The sequence below is a fragment of the Prionailurus bengalensis genome, chromosome B2 (genome assembly GCF_016509475.1).
Source record: "Prionailurus bengalensis isolate Pbe53 chromosome B2, Fcat_Pben_1.1_paternal_pri, whole genome shotgun sequence".
Taxonomy (NCBI): domain Eukaryota; kingdom Metazoa; phylum Chordata; class Mammalia; order Carnivora; family Felidae; genus Prionailurus; species Prionailurus bengalensis.
Window position 1 is genome coordinate 98,353,049 of NC_057349.1, and position 19,401 is coordinate 98,372,449.

Genomic DNA, 19,401 nt, shown 5'->3' on the forward strand with positions numbered 1-19,401 from the left:
TTTTGATTTGCATTTCCCTGATGATAAATGATGTTGAGCATCTTTTCATGTGTCTTTGGTCATCTGGATGTCTCCTTTGGAAGAATGTCTATTCATGTCTTCTTCTACCCCTTTACTTGGATTATTCATTTTTGTGGTGTTGAGTTTTATAAGTTCTTTGTATATTTTGAATACTAACCCTTTATCAGATATGTCACTGGCAAATATTTTATCCCATTCTGTAGGTTGCCTTTTAGTTTTGTTGATTGTTTCCTTCACTGGACAAAAGCTTTTTATTATGATATATTCTATATATTATATTTATTATATGTCTTCCTATGAATTCCCTCTGCCAACAACTGCACCCTTATAATATGCACACAGTAGAAATTTATTGTGATTTGTCTATGTTTTGAATGAAACACTGAGACCCAAGCTATAATTGTTTGACCCTCTAGACCTCAGAAGTTTCATCATTACAATTTTGTTGCTGGAAGTTAATGTCTTTGCATGTACATTCTTTGCTTTCCCTTTGTTCCTCTTATATGTAATAGCAGATAAAGAAGCATAGGAAGGAAGCCAGGAAAAATCTTAGCATCTTTTGCCCTTTATTTTTCTTTCTTTCTGTTTAATTTGCTGAACTATTAAGAATCAAGACTCCAAACACTCTATTTGGAAAAAGAACAAAGGATATTTGACTCTAGGTTTTATATAACAATCCCAGGTTTTTTTGTTCTTTTGCAGGGCAAGATTAAACATTTAGAAGAAAAACTTAAGGAAGAAGAACATCAGCGTAAGCTATTTCAGGACAAAGCATCAGAAGTAAATAGAGCATTATATTATTTATCAAAATAAACCACAGATTATTTATTATACTTATTTTTCATTGTCTGAAGCCTATAATTTCTGCTTCATTGCTTGTTAGTTTTGCCTCTTTTTGCTATACTAATGAAATTCTTAGTAAGTCAGCCAGTATATTTATATACTTGGATGCACTGCCAAGAGAGGTCTTGTAGTCTTGAAATTTTGACATATATCTACGAAAGAATTCCTGGTATAGATTTTCAGTTGATTGGTATACGTGTATTAAGTAATGCATTCTCTCATAAACAGAAAATGGTTGTAATTATCAATAGACTTAGTAGCTTTCACATACAAAAAATAATATTTGGAGTTTTCTTCCTCAGAAAGCATTTTTGTCTTTATAAACTGAGACTTGATTTCTCATTATAATATCTTTGAAGAGCTTATTAAAAATCAGTTTTATAAAGCTTGTTCTTTAATATTGTAGCTTCAAACTGGACTTGAAATCAGTAGAATTTTAATGTCTTCAGTATCAAATAAAAAATGCTCCAAGGAGAAGAAAAAATCTTCAAAGGTAGGCAGATACTTTATTCTTATTTGCTAATGTCTATTTCTTTACTCTTCTAATATTTATATCTATCCATTTCCAAAAAGAATTTGAAGAGATTTATAATAAAAGACATGCAATAATGCTATGAAATGTGGATTAAAACATAAGTTGAGTGATGATGGTTTTAGGTTTGAGGATAGAATATTCTATAAAACCTAGGTTAAAGAAAGTATCCATAGTTGAGCACAAAACCTAGTTCCAAGCTTGCTTGACAATCAAAGCAAAAAGGAACATGTAACGGTCAGTATATCTGTCTTTGTGAAATAACAATAGCATTCCAATTTTTCCAGAGAAACAGACATTTTTCTAGTTCTAAACTCTTTTTTTTTCAGTTTGTACAACTTTATTGAAAAAAAATAAATCAGTTACTAGCAGAGCTATTAGTTGATTACTCATCCATTGACAGCTTGTATCATTTATTTAATGCTGTATTAAATGGTGTATTGGAAGATAGATTAACGAATAGCTCCAAGTCTCCTAACAATTTAAATGAAAATTTAAAAATGTTTGAGACCCCATTTTGGAATACAAAGGGTATTTGGCTTCCAGTTTCCATTCTCTATAGAACAAGAGCATGTCATTCCTATATTAACATGCATAAAATACATCACATTTTATGTTCTGCTGATGCCATAAATTAATACCAATTCTCTAGTCACATCAGTTTTTTTTAACGTTTATTTATTTTTGAGAGAGAGAGAGAGGCAGAGTGCAAGTGGGAGAGGGGCAGAGAGAGAGAGAAAGAGACACAGAATCTGAAACAGATTCCAGGCTCCCAGCTGTCAGCACAGAGCCCTACGCTGGGCTTGAACCCATGCACTGCAAGATCATGACCTGAGCCGAAGTCGGACCCTGAAGCAACAGAACCAACCTAGGCGCCCCCCCAGTCACATCATTTTTGAGCATAAAGTATCTCTAACAGTAGAAGGTTTAAAAAAAGAATGGGTACTTGAATAATGCTGCTTCCTTTGATGTGACAACCGAGCATCCACCTCCCTCCCGCTCAGGTGATTTCTTCAGTGTATTAGAGCAGTGCAGGATGGTTTTAGTCTCATAACCAAGTTAGAGTAAAGACACTGGCCACATAATACACACGCTCCTTTTTAAAAAAAACAATTCTGAATCTTGGGCAACTGTTCCCTTATAACTACTTTTTAGTTTCTAAAAGCAGTTGTTGTCCAAAGCTGGTCTTTGTCAGATGAGTATGCAAATGAATGGAGGGAGATAAACAAAAAATAACATTTTAAAAGATGAAGTCTGATAAGGGAGTAGCCAGATAAGAAAATCAAAAAAGGAACAGTAATTTAAAGTTTATTCCAGCTATAATGCAGGCTATTCTGACTTTAAGGTAGTATCACATAGCATACTTCTGAGCCCATTTCCAGGATACTCTGTTGTACTTCTATTTTATAGATCCATGCAGTCTCTGGCACTAGGGTGTCATCTGGGTTTGGATCATATAGCAGGGAACAAATGGATAATTTAGAAATAATTAAAGCAGGAGATCACTGTGATCTTCGAATATCAAAGCAAATGCTACCAATCCTGTAATATTTGATAAATATTGATTGATAAATTCTTCTTGTAAATGCAACCTTCGGTGGTTTCAAGGAAGAGTCTATAGGAAAACGAATTGTCAAAAAGAATACTCTGCCTCAATATGGGCCATCATTAGGTCCCATAATTGTGGCTTGCTGATGAAACATATCTTCCCCAACTGGACCTGCAGAACACTGTGCTAGAGGGTCATGGGCCAAATCACTCTTATTAATCCATTTCAATCCCATAACTTGTGCTTTTTGTCTGGCCCCTCACTTTCTCAATGGGCGCTCAAAGACTGGACCAAAACTCTTGATTATCTAGGCACAGGAAAGGGTTGTCTTTTTGTCTCCCACTGGCTCTGCCAGACACAGGCACAGAGGGAGGGGCCAGGGCTTCCCTCAAGCTGCCCCTAGTACTAAACTCAGAGAAACGTATTCTGCAATACTTTATAAAGTGGCACTAGGGGCGCCTGGGTGGCGCAGTCGGTTAAGTGTCCGGCTTCAGCCAGGTCACGATCTCGCGGTTGGCGAGTTCGAGCCCCGCGTCGGGCTCTGGGCTGATGGATGGCTCAGAGCCTGGAGCCTGTTTCCGATTCTGTGTCTCCCTCTCTCTCTGCCCCTCCCCCGTTCATGCTCTGTCTCTCTCTGTCCCAAAAATAAATAAACGTTGAAAAAAAAAAAATTAAAAAAAAAAATAAAGTGGCACTAAATGACACAACAGATGATAACAATACAGTAGATCCTGGAAGCAGTTTTATATAATCTAAGGTCACCAGAACCCATTTGTTAGAAGGACAGTAATAATTGTCTGTCAGTTCAGATCTTGGGAACACAGAAACTCCTCAGATTGGAAAAGTAGTAATTATACACAGTTGAAAATTTAGTACTATCAATAAATACAATAAAAAATCAGTGACAACTCTGCAGATGAAAATAAATCCCAATCTAAGCGAGGCCTTTAAGATTTCATAAGTGACACTGTTCTTAAGACTGAGAAAAAAAAAAGATGCCTACGTATCTTGCTACTTCTGATAAAGAATAAAAATACTTACATATTTATTTGGTCCAGCTCATCCTGCTTTGCTATCAGTGATTAAGCTGTAGTACATCTATAACATGAAATACTACACAGAAATAAAAAGAATGTGTTGATATTTGCTGGATCCTATTGAAGGAGATTTGGATCGTTTTCAGTTTTTGACTCTCACAAATAAAGCTGTTATGAACATTTGCATATAGGTTTTTGTGTGAACGTAGGTTTTAATTTTTCTGGGATAAATATCCAAGAGTATAATTGCCAGGTCATATGAGAAGTACATGTTTAGTTTTACAAGAAATTTCCAAATTGTTTTCCAAAGTGGCTATATTATTTTGTATTCCTACAAGTGATGCATGAGTGATCTGGCTTCTCTGTATGTTTGCCAGCATTTGTTGTTGTCACTGTTCTCCATTTTGGCCATCCTGTTAGCTGTGTAGTGATATTTCATTGTAACTTACATTTTCCTAATGGCTAATGTGTTGCAGATCTTTTCATGTATTTATTTGCCGTACATATGACCTTTTCAGCAAAATGTCTGTCCATATTTTTTGCTTCTTTCTAATCAGATTGTTCACTGTTGAGTTTCGAAACTTCTTCATATCATAAATGTCTTAAAAATTTTTTTTGTTTACTCTTTTTCCTTTGTTAATACTTAGAAAACTAAATGTTTAAAGAGAGGACCACGTCAGCAAATTTATTCCAAGTTTGAATCACTGCCTATTATGGCTGAGAAGGTAAGAGAGGAAAAAATGAAGATACTTGTTCCGACACACTCCTGTTTTGTTGTAAGTGCTATTTAAATGCCATGAGTCATTTAAAATTGTTCTCAGCTATTTCTTTTCCCCTAAAGTCTGCCAGTGCAGGCCATTCTGTGAATAGAAGTATGCAAAGCCTCCTGCAGATGATGCAACATTATGAGCCACATATCCTTCAGAAACCTACTGAAGTTACTGAGCTTAGATGTCTCTACAAGCCTACTAGAACAAGTGCCCAGTGTAAAGCTGAACCTTCTGACTCAAAAAATTCCCTTTCTATTTGTGACAATTTGTCTGAACTTTTGATGGCAATGCAAGATGAACTGGACCAAATGAGTATGTAAGTATTTTTATTCTTTATCAGAAGAAGTAGCAAGATATGTAGGCATCTTTTTTCTTCTCAGTCTTAAGAACAATGCCACTTATGAATTCTTTACCTTTTTTTAAACTTAAAAAAAATTGTTTTAATGTTTATTTTTGAGAGAGAGAGACAGAGCACAGAGGGGCAGAGAGAGAGGGAGACACAGAATCCAAAGCAGGCTCCAGGCCCTGAGCTGTCAGCACAGAGCCTGATATGGGGCTTGAACTCACGAACCATGAGATCCTGACCTGAGCCGAAGTCAGACGCTTAACTGACTGAGCCACCCAGGCACCCCTGCCACTTATAAATTCTTAAAGGCCTCACTTAGATTGGGACTTAGTTTCATCTGCAGAGTTGCCACTGATTTTTCATTGTATTTACTGATAGTATTTAAATTTTCAACTGTGTATAATTACTGCTTTTCCAATCTAAGGAGTTTCTGTGTTCCCAAGATCTGAACTGATAGACAATTATTACTGTCCTAACAAATGGGGTCAGGTGACCTTAAATTATAACTCACAAATGCTTTTATAAGAAAGATTCTCCTTTTGCTTTTTATAATCTTTTTAATTAAGTGGCATTTCATTAGACAAGTAGGAAAGCAGTTTCTTGTTTTAAACTCTGTCTGGTCTGCATTATAAGTTTTGAAGCATCCATAGTAAACAAGATTCTGTATAGGATACATATTTTAAGCCCCAAGTTTAAATATATATTCAACAAAAATCCCAGACAATACGAGATTTGGGTAGCCAGCTAGTTGAAATAAGACCACTGTAGAAGATATAACTAGTTCTCTTGACAGTATCTCTTTCAGTAGGCAATCACCAAATCTAGGGATTTCTCAGGCAAATACTTTTATAGCTGGAATTCTTCTATGGAATTCTATGGAATTCTAAATACCCTATATTAAGAATTCCAAAGTTGGAACTAAAGAGAATCCTTTAATACTTTTAGCTAAGGACATCAGAATGTTTTATTACATTTAGCCATGAGTATCAAAAATTTGGACTTTATTCTAAGGTTCTTTAAGACCCTAAGTCTAGGATATTTCTAAATTTATCTAATCTCAAATCACAAGAGCCTTTTATATTTACTGTAGATTTAATTAAATAACCCTACATAAAGAGACTGTCTTTGAAGATTAATATTTAACTGGCAAAAATTTATGATTGAACAGAATATTGTTTAATTATACCAAAGACATATAACATATAAACCATAATAGTACTTGATATTTGCTTTTCTTTCATAGGGAGCACGAAGAACTACTAAATCAAATGAAGGAGACTGAAAGTCATTCAGTCTGTGAAGACATAGAATGTGAACTAGAGCATTTAGTCAAGAAAATGGAAATTAAAGGAGAACAAATTTCCAAACTGATGAAGCATCAAGATAATGTAAGAAGGCTTTAGTTAAAGATTTTAATAAAAAGATAACATATTTGGAGTCAATGTTACATCTCTGCATGATCTTTCAAATTTGAGGTCTGTATATGTGGTTTAGTGAAAAGATGACAGATAGAAATTAGGCTTATTATAGAGCCATCTGTCCCATTGGAATAACATGGCCTCCATGAAGAGTTCTCCAAGATAATTGTAAAGTAAGGGGAACAAGAATGTTTAGTTATGTATTCAGAAATGACCTTGGGAAAATTTTGAGGGAGGCTAAGTTTGCTTTGCAGCCCTCCTGGTTACCCTTTTAACATTCTTTCCCTTTATTTTTCCTGCCCCTTAATGCTTTAATGAAGACTCTTATGTTGACAGGTCTCTGTTTCAGTACCCATATGTAACCTGGCTCCTCAAGTAGTACTCTAATGCTAAAACCATTGTTTGTACTTTCCCAGAACAAGTTAGGCTGTGTTCCATTCCCTGGGGACCTGTGCTTAACTAGCTATAGTGTGGTGGTAAGGGGGACTCTGTCCTTGCATGCGAATGCTTAATAACTAAGAATGGCATAGCAATTTTAATATTTCAACAGAAGAATCATGGAATATGATAATATTTTATCCCAAGACAGTGATTCCATAGGTTGGATTATTAGCACTATTACCCTGCTGGAGCAGAAGGCAGAAGAAGTCTTTCCAGGAACCCTCAAATCACATCATATAGCTATCTGCCTATATAGAATAGTCAGCATTCATATAAGTTGGTGATATATTAACCTCACAACTCAGCCTTCCCTGCTTTTATAGGAAAGTAATAAAGGATTCAGAATTTTACTGCCTTTATTCTTCTATGACAAATAAAGAGAAAAAGAGGAAATGAAACTTTTAAAGCAAATATCTTCATTTTACTGGCTTTTAAAGCTATAGTAAGTAAATTTTTTGTATGATTGTGTTAGGGTGAAGATTATATAACATACACTTTCTTAGAATTGCATAGGAGAAATTTGAAGGGAATACAAAAATAGTCGTATTTTTAACATACATAAATTAATTTTGAAAAATATTATTTCTACTCCATAATAGCTATAGCAGTATAAATTTTCAAGCATTTTATCATGATAAATTTAATTTCTGAAATTTAAATGGCCTTGGACACATACTAGGTTCTTAGCCAATATCTGGATCAGATCTACAAATTAGGCCCATGCATAAGTGAAATAGACTAAGTAATGGACTGGGTTTGGCAGAAATAGGTTTTGGCTAGTTGATAGGTTTTGTTTCATTTAATTCCATCAACTGTTACCAGATACCACCCAATGAGACATCTTTTAACTGGCATTCAGTAATACTTTAAATTCAGGAATACTTTTAAGTAAAATATGTATATGTACATTCAACTCTATAAATTCAGTGCTCATTCCTGAAAGGTCTTTTTCTCTTGTCTCTGTTCTCCAGTTTTTACTCATTTCATATCCCTTATAAATCTTCTTGCAGCTTCTCACTGATCTTCTCAGTCCACATTGATCTTGTCCTACTTTGGCCTTCTCAAATAAACACCTTTTGTCCCACTCAGAGTTATCCCAGCCTGAATTATTCTCTACTTGTCACATTTATGCTTTTCTTTCACTAATAAGAGCTATAAGCTTTTTGAGAGCAAGGTTTGTTTTATTCATTATATTTCTACCTAACTGGCACAGTGTTAGGCATATGATAGGTATTCAGTAAAGACTTAATGAACTTTTTAATTTCATGTAACCTTTAAACCGTCAATCCAATCCATTTTAGGGTATATTTTTTATATCTTTTTTTACTAAAATGTTAGATTTTTTTCTCTCCAGGTCCGTAAACTGCAGCAAAAAATTCAAAACTCAAAGATGACTGAAGCTTCAGGTATTCAGCGAGAAGATAGCAGCCCTAAAGGATCAAAGAACATAAAAAATAGCCCCAGAAAATGTTTGCTAACTAACTCTCTTCAGAAGAACAGCAACTTTCATCCAGTACGAGTCCATAATCTTCAAATGAAATTGCGAAGAGATGATATCATGTGGGAACAGTAATAACACAATAGTAAAACTATCACCTTACATGAACTCTTGTCAATGAGATCTTGAATTGTCTAAAGTGGTTTTAATTTAATATGCCTTATGAAATTTTGAATTATGTTTCTAGTCCTTATAAAGTGTCAAGTTGTAGTATTTTTAAATTAATGCATAACAACCTCCTAAGAGTCCCGAATAATAAATGACTGCGTTTTTGTTTCTCTGACTGAAATACCTAATCTCTCCATGTGTTAGACACATTGCTCATTTTGCAGACCTCTTAAGCTAAATCTAAGAAATTATACTGGATTGATGGTATTTAAAATTAAGTTAAATTTGAGATACAAGTACCATTCCACTTTTTTATTTAGTAGGCTTATAACCTTAAGAACCAATATAAAATGAACAGAGTAAGGAAAGGTCTTTTACCTTTCCTGGTGCTTCTTCCCTATCTTATTTTATGAGCTATGAAATGTTTTTCTTTTTTGTAAATGGAAGAGCCCTGTAAAGAAGCCTTTAGCCCAAGTTTTTATGTGACAATTATAAATAGGAACTCATGGTTACTTAATTTTTAGATGTCAATAACTTAACTGCAGAAGCCGTTTTCTGCAATTCCTATTCTCTTTTACAAATCCAGTGCTGCTTTTTAACACCAGTGATCTATTTATCTTATTCCTTTATCACTAAAACTTTTGATGAGTTTTAGTCTTTGCATTATGTATAATATTCATCAGTATAAATTGAGAATGTAAATTTCCAGGACCCACTTTTATAGGAAAGTACAGGAAAATGAAATTGGATGTTTTATTACCTTATCCAGTAACAATTCAAAGAAATATGATCTTTTTTTTAGATATTTTTAAGTCAGTGATGTCATAAGCAATGTCTTTGTATATGTATGCTTTATAATAAATTTACACTTGTTGACCTATCTTTCCAGAAACCTATGGAAACTATTATGACTCTTTTGAACTTTTTTGTTTTTTTCACTGAACTCCTTTGGGCCAACTAGAGAACTGAAGTCATCAGTTGAAGTAGAAATAGAAGACTGACAGAAAAGGCATAACTCAGAAGCTAGGGTAGCAGTTTAAGAGATGGTGATTCCAAAGGGTCAGAATTGATGGTACATTTATCTACAGCTGGGGGAATGATCAAGCTATAGGTATGAAAGAATTTTCAGGTCAAGATCTTGGGGAGCTAGGAAAAGCAATTATGTTAAAGCCAGTCCTCCTAAGAAATTCCCTAAAAGTGTGTGTGTGTGGCGGGGGCGGGGGGAAGGTGGTAATTGTAGATCTCTGGTGAGGGAAGAAGAAAACCGATTCATTCTCACTGAGAGCAGAGGTGCTAAGTTAGAAGAACTTTCCAAACCTGAAGTGCAAAAATGACTGAAAATGGGCAGATGGATACTTGAAATTATCCTTGAAAGTGACTAATGATGGAGATGAAAGATTGTCTCTGGTTTAAATACTGCATGTGTCCTTCACCCACTCTTATTCCCTCTCCCTCTGCAGCTTCTTCAGCCCCAGAGACGTTCCACAGAGCGCTTCATCTAAATTCATTTTCATCACCTTACCTACTTTTCAACTTTGTCTTTCCTCCTTGAGAATGTGAGTGCTGTAGTTTAAACTTTGCAAAAAACTCACCAGGGCCGTAATGCAGCCCTGTCTCTTTCTGTGCCTTTGTTTTCCATGCATTTAGGAAAGTGGCTGACTACACTTAGCTTACCAGTAGTGAAGTCATCACTTGTGAAACTGTATTGGTAAAACAAAAACAAAGTCATTCTAGGAACACTTGAATATTTTAGTTAAGAATTGAGAATTTTCTTGGAAAATCAATGTAGCGTAGGAGAAAAACCATAAGATTTCAGAATTAGAAGACTTGGGTTCAAGTTGTGACTCCACCATTTAGTAGTTTGGACAATCAAATAACTTTCAGGGCCTCCATTTCTTATTTGTAAAGTAAGGATTATATTGCTACCTAAATGAAGTAACGTGTCATAGAAACCACCCAGCAGAAGGGTTGGCATTGAGTAAAAACTCAATAAACGTTAAATCTGACTGCCCTGCCCCACCAAAAATTGTCAGACAACCTGAGTTTGCATGTGTTAAAGCCTGAAAGCAAGAGCCAAAACGTATTCTTTGTAAAAGTGGGAATATTCTAATTACTTGGGGTTTTTTTTTCTTCTTTTCTGTGTCTGAGAGGAAATTGTTCTGGCTTATTCCCTAGCTCAGGTTTCTAGTGAGAGTGGGTAAAGAATATAATCTTACCATGGTGTAGAAATATATAATCACACATGGCAACTTGATTTGGAGTCTGTTTTGGTTGTTGGGTGACATTTATTATGGAGAAACACTAAAGAATTGTCTCTTGTTGCTCCGTCACAGCTACTGAACTAGAAATGTGTCCTGCTCACAGACTGCTGCTTACCAGAGCCTTTGACTCCTCAGGGGTGGAGCAAATGATTTCCTTCTTGGACAGGGGCAATCTGTGGCCAGTGTACAAGAGTTGCCATGGCAACCCTGCAGCTGCGCTCTGCCTAGCAGAGACTCGGTAGGATATCGTGGATTTTGTTCACTTAAGTGAAAAACAGGTTTGTTTGTTTTTTATTTAATCAGAAATTGAAAAAAATGGAATTGGAACTGTTTAGCCAAGACAGGTCTCAACTTGGATGAAACTGTGAAACTAGAAAGTGAGTGTTTAAAACAGCAGGTATTGTGAATATTCTGATTCTGGAAATAGCAGTTCCTGGAATCTTGAGTTAACTGTACTTGTATGGGTCATTGGCAGCCTAGCCATTTTTATTGGGTATTAGCTGAATATAGAGGGGTTGAAGGGACATGCTCATTTTTCAGCAGTATAAGGTAAAAGGAGATACTTAAAATAGGGAGCTAGCTAGTGGTGGTGGTGTACTTAAAAGTTGTTTTTGAGGGACGCCTGGGTGGCTCAGTCAGTTAAGCATCCAACTCTTGATTTTGGCTCATGTCATGATCTCAGGGTCATGACATCAAGCCCCAGGGTGGGGCCTGCTTAAGATTCTCTCTCTCCCTTTGCTTTTCAGCTGCTCATGCACACTAGTGCACATTCTCTCTCTCTCTCTCTCTCTCTCTCTCTCTCTCAAAAAAAGTTGTTTTTGAGATTTTTATATAGCCTTTTTACTTTAAAAATACGACTATACAGGGGCGCCTGGGTGGCTCAGTCGGTTAAGCTTTCAACTTGGCTCAGGTCATGATCTCGCAGTTTGTGAGTTCGAGCCCCATGTCGGGCTCTGTGCTGACAGCTCCGAGCCTGGAGCCTGCTTCAGATTCTGTGTCTCCTTCTCTCTCTGCCCCTCCCCCACTTGTACTCTGTCTCTCTCTATCAAAAATAAATAAAATGTAAAAAAAAAAATTTTTTTTAAATATAACTATACAACTGAAAAAATACAACTTTTAACTATAAAGAAGTAGTCTTAATCTGTAACAGGACATCAAAAAATTAAATTAAAATTTGATTGCAATGTGGTGAGAATCAAACTAAGGGGGAAAGTCTAGTTGGTTATGCACAGTGGAAGGACTGCTCACCGTGGCCAAAAATGTGCCAGCTGCCATTGTTGGTGTAGAGTAAATAGTGAAACTCCTAATGGGGTTTCCTGGAACTCTATTCAGCTGTAACTAAAGCTGTCTGCACTGAGAACATTTAATTGTATGTGAAGTTTAGATAACTAAGCTGACTCCCAGATGTATAATAAGACAAAACTCTCTACGGCATAATAGCATCTGTGAGGGGGAAAAAAAAAACTCATTATGCGTTCCATGGCACCTTTTGATGAAATGAAGATAAATAAAATTATATTGGCTGTCATTGATGTAAAACTAAATTTACTTCTTGGTAATTAAATATACTTGGCCAATGCTTCAGCCTTTTTCTTCACAATCTATATGCTTATTTTCATGTAACTTCTTTAATTCCTTTTTCATATTTTGTTATGTAAGGAGAATTAGTCATAACAAAATTGTAAAGTTTAAAGTTTTAAAATATTGTCTAGGTCAGAGTTTTGTTTTGTTGTTGTTTTTTTATTGTAGTTGTGAGTCATTTGAAGAATCAGGTGGATTTTTTTTTTCCTGGTAGAATTTTTGGGAGTGTTCTCCTTATTGGTATGGAGTCATTGAATTCTCACTTGGTGCAAGATCCTGCTAGATGACATAGGCAATTATTAGAACTATAAATTAGCACACCCCACTGAAGAAGTTTATTTTTTACTATGTATGTATGGTTCATTGTGTACCTATGTGCTTTGATAGTTTCACCAGAAAATAATAGAGAAGCAAATTGTTACTTTATGCTCTAAAGCAGTTTTGTGACAATATAGGTCTTGTTAATGATCAGTTCAGCAGTCTGCAGTGTTGGGAGACTGAATCCAATGTGCTTGGAGGAGGAACGTTGGGAATTATGAGTTAGCTGTCAAAAAAGATACGTAAGTGATGAATCACTGAATTCTACTCCTGAAATCATTATTACACTATATGTTAACCAACTTGGATTTAAATAAAATTTGAAAAAAATTTTATAGATAAAAAGTTCTGTACATAATCATCTTTCTAGAATAATCTTTTAAAATCAGGGTGAATTTATCCATCATACTCTGTGCCTAGATTTTTCCTGCATAGATATTGCTTGTCTAGCCTTACCTCATTCTTCAGGTCTCAATTTACTGCTTCCTCTAGGAAGCTCTCTTTAAATCTCCCCTTAATACCCCCCGCCTTCTACCAAATCTGACTCAGCTGCCTCTTCTTGGTATTTCTCCTTTGTTTGCACTTAGTATACTTTCTTGTTATCGTTTATTTGTTTGTCTTTCCCATAGACTGAAATCTCCCTAAGGGCATGATCCTGCCTTGCTTACCACTGTAGCCCAGCACTTGGCACAATACCTAGCCCATAAGTAGACCTCTCAATAAATATTTGATAATTGCTTGTCATGAAACTTAGTTAACCTTCTTTGATGGTCTCATCAGAGTAAGCATAATGGGTCAGGTACTGCTGTTTTAGACACCAGTTCAATTGTGCTGCTGTTTCATCTTTCAAGGATATGTGACCCAAGTTTTACATAACCATTGGTTAAAATATTCCAGTATTTTGTTGTTTGTTTGGGTATACAGACAACAGGCACTCAGAATTGTGCTTTCTTTGATTTTATAATGCTAAGAGGAAGAGATTAGAGAACAAAGGTAGTTCTTTATTTGTGTATTGGTGTGTTGGACATGTTCATTCAGGAAGTAGTTACTGATCTCTACTCAAGTATTTGTTGATCTCCAGGATACTGTGCTAGATGCTATGGGAGATTCAAAGACACATTATACATGAATTCTCTCTTCACGTTGCTTAAAGTCTGATAGAGGAGACTGTACAGAAATATAACAGAAGGAAGAAAACAATAGTTGACATAGAGGTATAATGACCATCCCAGAGAAGATGCTTAAATATTTGTCTACTAAATTTCTCATCTATTGATAGATAAAGTTGGCCTATTTGTATTTCTTCATTCTTTTTCTTGATATATACAGCTTTCATTTGCTTTTTCACCTCATGGCAGTATTGGACTAGGATTCTTAATTCTTGTTGATTGAAGATACTAGTTCACTTAATATAAATTTAAAAGATGTATTGTCTACATAACCATGTATCAAGACACGAGTAGAAAAAATGGGTATGAAACACTGAAGTAAAATAAGGGAGTAGAGAATAAAGAAGATAAAAAAAATCAAGCAAAAATGACTGAGACTAAAACAGAAAAGTAATAGTTTTTGACTTGCACAGAATTATGCAAATGATTACCACTCACTTTTCTTATGAATTTAAGCCACTCAATTCTGTCACACTTCAGCTTCCCCATAGGTTGGACCAAGTCAGTGTTTTTCAAACTGCAGGTCCTATCCTACTAATGGATTGTGAAATCCATTTAGTGGGTCACTATGAACACTTTTTAAATGATATTAGAATAGCATTGAAAATATCAGGGTACATCACACACAGAGAAGGTCGTCAATGTTTTTGTGAAACTCTGTGAGTACTGGATAATAATTTAAAATGTAGTCCTAAATGTTATTTTAAGGAAGAAGAAGTTGGCTCTTAATAAATCTTTAAAAGGAATGTATTTGAAAGATGTAGAGGAAAGATAGCCAGTTTAAATTAGGAATACTCCCAAATATCCCTTATGGTTTGTGGCAATCTACTATTTATCCCAGAAATACTATTACAGATGTGTTTTCTATATTTTACAGATAGATGTCCTGTTTTAACACCATTACATTTACTGGCCTATAAAACACTCTTTTCAAATACTAACCAACCTATATTAGAGAAATGTCACTTTTCTAATGTGGGCCCAAATAAATATATTCAAAGTGAATCCCTTAACAAATGACCTCATTATTCTTCATCCATTGTTTCTATCTAGTCACTGCTTCTGTGCAGTCTAGCAAAGCATGGGCCCTATGGGTAGGAAAGAAATTTGTTCTGCAGGTGCTTAAGACATTTTGGTGTGTGTGTGTGTGTGTGTGTGTGTGTGTGTGTGTAATTTTAATTTCAATTTTTTTTTAATTTTTAACTTTTAAAAATTTTTTGAGAGATAGAGTGTGCATGTACATGTGGGAGAGGGACAGAGGAAGAGGGGGAGAGAGAATCCCGAGCAGGTTCCATGCCCAACGCAGAGCCATGAGATCATGACCTGAACTGAAATCAAGAGTCGGACACTTAGCCAACTGAGCCACCCAGGCGCCTCTGGGTAGTTTTTTAAATTCATAAAGGTATGAGATTTATGAGAGAAAAACTGTGTGCATGTCAAATCTGAACATCAACATTCAACAGCACTGAAAAAATTAAAAATTGATATACTATCAATGTGGTGCTGTTTAAAGTTATGTCATTTTACTGAGCGTTAGACCTGATAGAATATTTTTAAATGAGTGAGTGGGTGAAGTATATAAATATCTTACCTGGAGGGGTGCCTGGGTGGCTCGGTTGGTTAAGCATCCAACTTCAGCTCAGGTCATGATCTCACAGTTTGTGAGTTCGAGTCCCGTGTCAGGCTCTATGCTGACAGCTCAGAGCCTGGAGCCTGCTTCAGATTCTGTCTGTCTGTCTGTCTCTCTCTCTGTCTCTCTCTGCCCTTCCCCTGCTTGCACTCTGTCTCTCTCTCTCCCTCAAAATAAATAAACATTAAAAATTAAAAAAAAAAAACCTTACCTGGAAAATAGCTTCATTAAATAAAGTACTACTAAGAGGCTGTATTTCTGTGACTTTTGATATCTCTTCAATGTATTTCTTTGTAGCCATATCAGCTCTGGGTTATGGTTAGAACATAGGGAGAAATGCCATAGGGAAGTGAACACTGGAATGATGTTCATTATAATGGGATTCTACCTACTTGTAAAAGTTTATTCATTACAAATTATTAAATTTGCTTAAATAAAGAGATCTTAAAAGGAAGATTGTAAAATGAACAGACCTTCTAGTCATAGCTAAAATAATACACTGTTGACCTAATTTAAGTTGGTCTGATTAAGTAAATTTTAGGATAAGTTCAGAAATCATTGAAAGGTATTTTTTTGGTTAGTTTTCTTTGAAGTTAAATGTACATTGACTTGTATTTCTTAGAAAAATCTATTACTGAACTAGTACAGAATGTGAATCATTTCTTGTCTGAAATATAAGATTGATGTTTACAGAGCAGTTGTCCAGAATCTTCTTGCTGAACTGGAAAGTATTTCACTTTTTTTCACTGTAGGTCCTTTCAACTTTACAAATGTGTTATTTAAAACATAAATCATATTGGTACACAGGAAACCCATTTAAAATTAAATTTAAAAACACTCCTGAGAATTCCATGGAACATTTCTGGTTTTATAGTTTATAATTTCTAGCAAAAGAAAAATGTTTAATACCTTAAAAATATCTTTTCAGAGACAGCCAAATCTAAAATATGTAATACATGTGAGAGAATAATGCTATTAATATCTTACCTACTGAATGCTTGAACACAACATAAAAAGCATCATTATCTTTGCTTTTCCCAAAATAAACTGAGCTAACAAATTTAAAGCTGGGAAATTCAGTACCAGAGTTAAAATAAGTTATTTTTAGGTATGGAATTTCTACTTTTACTTTAATCTCAAAACTAAATGGTATGTTAAAAACTTATTCTATATTTTTATGTATATAACTTATCTGCTTGAGAATTTATATCAGTTAATACATATCTTGATTCTCTCTTATGATATGAGCACTGAGCTAAATTTTCAGATAAAGTACTTTTCTTTTTGTTCTTTTATAGCATAGGTTTCAAGTAGATGGAAGGCTGTGCCTTTGGTATTTGGGTAGGATATTTGCCTGTGATTTCAAATTCTCAGAGCAACTTCCTAACATTCCTATGAATGTTCCAGAAAAAGTAGAGTTTCTCTTAACGAGTCTACTAAAATGCTATTGATTCAGACTTCCACCTGCTGAAATAAAACATAAGCCACTTAGAGACTAAAGCATTTAGAAAAGAAAAGGAGTTCATATGCAAAGAAGATCTACAAGGGAGACCAAGCTTTAGAAGGACAGCTTTAACAAATTAGAAATATGACAAGCATTTAGAGGAAAAAAGCTACCTGCAAACTTACCAAGGTCACCAAGTTTGTATGCACTGTCTTTAAGGTGGAAAACAGCACTTTTTTCACATAATTGCCATATCCAAAAAGGTCATCGCATATCTTCAGACATTTCCAAAATCAGAGATATAGTTGTTTTAATTAGAGAGTAACTTACAAGAAAGACTCAAGATTTCATTTACTTGAGGAGCAAGAACTAGACAGGGTGATTGTTTGCTGATGTTACTTTATCTCAAGGTTGCAAAGTAAGTTTGCAGGGATTCCCCAAGACCACCTTTGTGTTCAATGATTTCACTAAAACAACACACAGAACTTAGAAAAGCTGTTGTACTCACAGTTTTGGTTTATTACAGCAAGAGAATACAGATTTAAATAAGCAACTGGAAAGGGGACATTGGACAAAGTCCAGGAAACACCAGGCGTGAGCTTCCAGTTGTCCTCTTCCAGTGAAATCATGCAGACAAGCACTTAATTCTCCTCGCAATGATGTGTGGTGATATGCTTGCAATATGGCCAAGCAAGGAAGCTCTTCCAAGCCTTGGTGTTCAGGTTTTTCGGTATGGACTGATCACACAAGCATCGCTGACTGCCCATATGGCCAACCTTCAGTCTCCAGCCCCTCTGTGAAGGTCAAGCTGATACTGCATGGCCTAAGGCCATAGTGGACCATAAATCACATTGTTAGCATGAACTATCTGGGAGGCCTGCGGTCCCTAGGTAAACAAAAACATCATCAGGCAGGATATTCCAAGGCCTTAGAGGTCATCTCCTGGGAGTTGAGTAAAGACCAAACCTTTCTTTGGAATGTGAAAGGTTTGCACAACTTAGACATGTTGTGTTGACCCTTTACACTGTTGTTTCATTTTGTTTTCTACTCTGGAATGTGATGTGCATTGCTTACCCATCTGGTTAAGATGTAAATGTTGCCTCCAAATTTCCTCCTAAAGCATGGCTCTGACCACATAAATTTGTCTACTGATTTTATGATACAGTATCATTACTTTGATATTTTGTGTTATTTGGTCAGTTTTATTATATGGATGTGATAAAAGGTGAAGCTTAATGCACAGAGACCTTTTTATAATCTGGTTAGTGAAACTAGAGACATGTGATACTACAATTTAGGGGTTAACTTTGGAGACTTCGTAAAGTCTTTAAGGCTGTCATTCCTTTATATGTAAGATACTGCTCCCATAAGCTCTTATACTGAAATCCGAAGCCAAGAGCCATTCAGTTCACCTCAGTCAAGTTACTTGGAACTTGTTTAGTAATGGGCTTGCCATACCTACTTTAATGGGATTTGAGGCATAGCCACAGACAGTAAAGCAATTTTTAAATTACTACTTGGTAGTAAGGAGAACAGGTTTTGATTGAACTTATGCTAAATAGCTACATGGCTATGAAAAGGAAGGAAACTTAGTAAAGGCATTTTGTATCATATTTAACAATTTTTACCATTTTGTGGTACATTGATATATGATTTTCTCCAGAATCATTCTTTTTGTTTTCCTGCCAGTCTCTTACTTATAAATTCCATTAAGTATTTCCAAATATTTTTTTTTTCTGTAATTCTGAAGGGTCAGTTGGAACATAATACCATTTAAGGAATGTTTCTATCAGTTTATATAAGTGTAGCCAATAGATCAAAATAATGTATGTCCCTTAGAAAGAAAGCATTCACAGAATTAACTCATTTAGTCCTAGGTGATAAATTCTTGTTTTTCTGATTTGAGGTGAAGCACTCAATTTCTTGAAGTCATTTGCTTCTGGATTTAAAGAATCCTAGAAATCCTGACTCTATCTTTTGATAGTCTGACAGGTATCTTTTTGTCATGCTGATACCAGTTTACACTGAAAAATCTGTTTCCATGAGTCCGCTCCCTATAGAGTCAACAGTTACGAGTATGGTAAAGTGTTTACTGAGGCTTTCATTCTTTTCATGTTTGTTCCAGAAGACTCCGTTTTTGCTCTGTATCTTATCATGGGGACTTGATGAAAAAGCAGAAACTGTCCGTGGATGACAAGACTCAATGGCTTAGGTTAATTTTGTAAAGGCCAACAATACTAGAATAGTGGGGAGTAGAATCTTTTTTCTGAAGTAACACATAATCATTTTATAAGGATTTAGTCAATTATTATCCTGAGAGGATAATTTATGGATTGAGTAGGCATTAAAAAGTCTCCAGGTTCTTTTATCTCAAAATATTTTTAGGATTGTCAACTGCAAATAAAATATTCCTTTAAAAAAATCAATTTGGGGGG

General features: G+C 35.3%; 1 protein-coding gene and 1 pseudogene across 1 annotated transcript in view; one reads left to right on the top strand and one right to left on the bottom strand.

Annotated features, from left to right (window-relative positions):
* Positions 1–9,459, top strand: part of CEP57L1 (centrosomal protein 57 like 1) — a 75,526-nt gene extending 66,067 nt beyond the window's left edge. The window contains exons 6-11 of the mRNA XM_043592073.1: positions 724–801; positions 1,271–1,357; positions 4,630–4,707; positions 4,824–5,068; positions 6,342–6,486; positions 8,312–9,459. Of these exons, the coding sequence (XP_043448008.1) occupies positions 724–801; positions 1,271–1,357; positions 4,630–4,707; positions 4,824–5,068; positions 6,342–6,486; positions 8,312–8,530 (852 nt within the window). The 3' untranslated portion in view covers positions 8,531–9,459. The remainder of the gene's footprint in view (positions 1–723; positions 802–1,270; positions 1,358–4,629; positions 4,708–4,823; positions 5,069–6,341; positions 6,487–8,311) is intronic.
* LOC122489844 lies at positions 2,616–3,180 on the bottom strand (annotated as a pseudogene).
* Positions 9,460–19,401: the final 9,942 nt, after the last annotated feature.